This window comes from Penaeus vannamei, chromosome 3, assembly GCF_042767895.1.
Source record: "Penaeus vannamei isolate JL-2024 chromosome 3, ASM4276789v1, whole genome shotgun sequence".
Classification (NCBI taxonomy): domain Eukaryota; kingdom Metazoa; phylum Arthropoda; class Malacostraca; order Decapoda; family Penaeidae; genus Penaeus; species Penaeus vannamei.
Window position 1 is genome coordinate 15196311 of NC_091551.1, and position 5000 is coordinate 15201310.

General features: G+C 35.5%; 1 protein-coding gene across 1 annotated transcript; it reads left to right on the forward strand.

Moving 5' to 3' along the window:
• The first annotated feature begins 993 nt into the window (after positions 1-993).
• On the forward strand, positions 994-1527 carry LOC113814354 (uncharacterized). The gene is made up of 2 exons (XM_027366407.2): positions 994-1196; positions 1353-1527. Exons 1-2 carry the CDS (start codon positions 994-996, stop codon positions 1525-1527), a joined length of 378 nt encoding a protein of 125 aa, XP_027222208.2.
• The last annotated feature ends 3473 nt before the right edge of the window (positions 1528-5000 follow it).

The window sequence follows — 5000 nt, forward strand, 5'->3', positions numbered from 1 at the left end:
AACCAAAGCCATTACGTGAAAAAGTTGAAGCTGCAATAAAAGAACTCAAAACAGAAAAAAAGCCCATGTATAGATAAAATAACAGCAGAACTAAAAAAGAACAGCGGACCAAATGGAGTCACATTCACAAACTGTGTACAAAACTTTGGAATGAAAACAAATGGCCAGAAGATTGGGCTAATTCCGTGTTTCTCCCGATCCCCAAAAAAGGAGACATTCAGCAATGCAACAACAATAAAACAATTGCACTTATAAGCCACAATAGTAAAATTCTCTTAAAAATTATAGCAAAAAAGGTTTAAGAACAAATTAGAAGAAATCTCAGAACAAGCAGGTTTAAGGCTAGGAAGAGGAATAAGAAACCAAATTCTTAATTTGAAAATGGTTATATATATATATATATATATATATATATATATATATATATATATATATATATATATATAAACAGAGAACGTAGCAAATATCTGTATATTTGTTTCATAGATTACAAAAAAGCATTCGACACCGTGGTTCATGATACTCTCTGGAACGACATGAAAAATTTGGGTTTCCCCATACACGTCATAAAACTTATGATCAACAAAAGGCGACTGTTCGAACGTCATACGGAATGACAGATTGGTTTATAATAACGCAAAGAGTTAGACAAGGATGCATCTTGTCTCCTCATCTATTTAACATCTATTTTGAAATAATAATGAAAAAAGTTTTAACATCTTTAAAGGAAGCGTAAAACTGGGTGGAAGAATAATCACGAACTTAAGGTATGTTGATGTAGTACTAATAGCTGGTAGTATGGAAGAGCTGCAGAAGCAAGTGGATGCAGTGAAAGAAGAAAGCAAAAAAGCAGGTTTATAATGCACAGAAAACAAAAGTAATGAAAATACAAAAAACACAAGAACAATCAATTACGCACGTAATAAGAAACGGAGAAAATGTCGAAAATGTTAAAAAAAATCACTTATTTAGGAGCTGTCTTCACGGATAACTATGAAGACTCTAGAAATTAAGAGAAGACTCGCAATAGCTAAGAATGTCACATTTGCACTGACCAACATATGGAAAAATAAAAGCATTTCAATAAAAACGAAGAAGAGACTCTTAAACACGCTAGTATTCCCCGTTGCACTGTATGGATCCGAATGCTGGATACTTAAGAAAATGGACGAGAAGAGAATTGAGAGTTTCGAATTGTGGGGTTATAGAAAATTACTGAAAATTAACTGGAGAGAAAAATTCAAATGAAGAAGTACTGCAAAAAATCAAAAGAAAACACAGCCTAATTAACATCATGAATAAAAGAAAACGATTTTATTGGTCATGTCTTAAGAAGCGACTCCTTGGAGAAGGTACTTAGGAATGGTGATGGGGAAAAGAGAAAGAGGTAGACCAAAGACCAGATTGTCTGATAACATCAAGGAAGTTTGCGGACTGACCATGGTAGAAGCGGAAAGAGCGGCACAGGAAAGGGAGAACTGGAGGAAGCTGGTAATGAGGGCCACGGAAATTCGGGTGACCGAATAGGCGTTATATATATATATATATATATATATATATATATATATATATATATATATATATATATATATATATATATATATATATATATATTTATGTATTATATATATTATATATATATATATATATTATAAAGGATGGTTGGTCATTCTCTATTTAATTGGTCTATTATCTCTTTGGTGAGTGGCTGTTGTGGAGTTCCCACAGGTATGGCTTGGTGCTGGATTGGAATTGGAGATCGACGGGGAGAGCTGGTGCAGCTCCTTGAGGGCTACGGCCTGGGTATGCCTGGAGCTGCTGCTATGGTCTTGCTCAGGTAGAGGATCATGGAGCGATGTTCTCGGCCCTGGCGCTGGAGTTTAAGTGCTGTTAAGCTATGCCAGCTACCCGGGAGCGAGGGGAGCCTGCGGTCCAATAGGTTTGACGTGAGGTGTCAATGTGAACCAATCAGGTCTCGGCATTAGCTGCTGATGGTGAGGTATATATGTATATATATGAGAGAGAGAGAGACAACTCTTTATATATACATTATATATATATATATATATATATATATATATATATATATATATATATATATAAATGTGTGTATATGTATATGTGTGTGTGTGTATGTGTGTATGTATATATGTATATGCGTGTGTGAGTGTGCACGTATGTGTGTATGTATATATGTATATGCGTGTGTGAGTGTGCACGTATGTGTGTGTGTATATATATATATATATATATATATAATATATATATATATATTATATATATAATATATATAATATATATATATAATATATATATATATATATATATATATATATATATATATATATATATGCATATACATATGTATGGAAGTTATAATGATGTGCTAATGCACTGATATTATGAATACATAACTTCTCCGATAGGGATTTGAATCCCCACTGCCATTGCCAGAGACTTACAAGACGGTCACTCTAACCACTGATCCATGACCCGCTAAACGGAGCATACACTTTAGAGCTACCTGGTATCCATAAACATTATCTATGTCATTCATACATGAGTAAGCATAGCGAAGTTTTACACACTCGGTATATATAGAAAGAACAGTTCAAATCCCAAATCAGAAATCCTGAAGTGTATTCAATGAAAGATGGAATAATGCACTAACGCACTGATATCATGAATATATGAACTCTCCGATAGGGATTCGAACCCCCATCGACGTTGTAAGAGGCTTGCGAGACTCTAACCACTCTCTCTCTCTCTCGCTCTTGTTCTCTCTCTCACTCTCTCTCGCTTTCTCTCTTTCTCTTGCTCTCTCTCTCTCTCTAGCTCTTGCTCTCTTTCTCTCTCGCTTTCGCTCTCTCTCTCTCTCGCTCTAGCTCTCTCTCTCTCTCATAATAATGATAATAATGATAACAATAGTAATGATTAGACTCTCCCCCCCCCCTCTCTCGCTCTTTCTCTCTCTCACACTCATTCTCTATCTCGCTCTCACTATTTTGTTCTTCCTTTCTTGTCAGAGTTGCTATGGCAACTGTAGCAATATGAGTTCCTACAGCCTGATGTTCATTAAAAAAAATTATGGTTTTAAGTGGCATGCATGCAATGGTATACTGATCCAAAGGCATTTTCATGTATATGCACACACACACACACACACACACACACACACACACACACACACACACACACACATATATATATACATATACATATATATATATATATATATATATATATATATACATATACATATATACATATATATGTATATATATATTATATATATATATATATATATATATATATATATATATATATATGTCATTAGTTATTTGCAATGAATGGCAAGCTTGTCCGAATTCTCAAGAAATAAGGTTAACATGCTTCCTATTACAAACCTTTTTTCTTTATTTTTTTGTCTTATGAACTGATGTAATCTACTTCCTGTACTCAGTGGACTGAACTTGCACTGAGAGGATGGAAGTACATTAGTCCCCTAACATACTGAATTTCCTGTAAAACTTCCACCAGGTATTTCCGGCTTTAGCTCATTCCTTTGGCGTATTTACTGAAACAATACTATTTTGCGATTCCGAAATATATGTGATATCAGGGCGTCATTCGGAGAGGGGGGCTGGGTGGGTAATTGCCCCCTAAGACAGATTGCCCCCCTCAAGGACTGGCTTGCACTCCCCCACCACCAGCACCAAGGACTATATTCCCACGCTTCTTTTACTAAGTTACACCTTTATGACTCTGGTTGTAGGTGGGCAATGCTATTAGAATAGCAAGGGGGTTCGTAGCCTGTGGTAATTGATCATTATCAGTGATTTATCTTTGGTATTAAACTTCAGAACTACAGATGATAATGATCGATTAGTAAACTATAGCATAATAATGATCATGTTTTTAAAATCACTGATGAAAAACGGGTTTCAATTCCTACTTATGATGATTAATGATAATATTGACAATATTAATGATAACGTTTGATATAATGATACTGATAATCATGAAGTATTACAAAATGTTCACATATAAGTTCTACAGAAATGCATAATCGAAATAAAATAATTCAATTAAAAAATTACATATACTAATAATAAACAATAAAGAAATATCACATTTAGAGTAAGTTATGGAAAATACTATTTCGCCTAATTTTACCTTTAGGACACGCCACTGGCATTAATTACGAAGGCCCGAGGAGAGGATGAAAGTATCATATATTTTTTTTAAATATGTATATTTTTTTGTCGTGATTTTCGTTTAAGGTTTGTTGATTCATTTGCTTTTTGCCTCCGTAAAATAAGAAACTTAAAATGGTAACAGATTTTACCTTATCACTACGAACCAAAAAGCAATGCTATTATCCTATTATGCTGTGAATTAGTATTCCAAGTACAACAAAAATAAAATTAAAAATTATGCTGATAATGAGGACACTACCTACCCTTTGGCTAAGTGATATTGGATATATTAGCAAGGGCAGACTGGGCCATCTGGAGCTAATGGAGAGTTCCCAGACCGCCAGTCAATCAGTGGACGGGAAACAATGCAATTACCCAGGAGCCAAAGAGCCCATGCGCTCAGAGTACCCGTCCTCTCCTCGCCGCGCCCGCCTCTAGCACTCACACTCACGCGTTACATGCACGTGCGTGTGCTTCTGTCCTACCTGAAAATAGGGAGAGCTGGGCTGGCGACCTTTACATAACGAATAAGAATAAAAGTGTAATATTTCTCGAAGTTGATCTAATTCCTCGTTTATGGCGGCTCTTTTAAATTGCCGGGTTAAATAAGTGCTTAAAGGAGAGTTCCGCGAACTGCTGACCTGTGGAAAAATTAGGTAAACTGACTTATGGCTACTTAAGGCCACTTAGGCTCGGTACGTCCCTGGAAGTTATCAAAGCGCCCCTTTAAAGTGTGTCTCCTGACGATGGACTGAATGCTTGGCTAAAGCACTTACACCTACATATTGCTGGAGCCATTTC

Bases quoted from the DNA above. Each gene is read 5' to 3' on its own strand.
- LOC113814354 (XM_027366407.2), top strand. From the start codon at position 994: ATGAAGACTCTAGAAATTAAGAGAAGACTCGCAATAGCTAAGAATGTC. The intron at 1,197-1,352 runs GTGGGGTTATAG...TCCTTGGAGAAG, and splicing joins AGAATTGAGAGTTTCGAATT to GTACTTAGGAATGGTGATGG.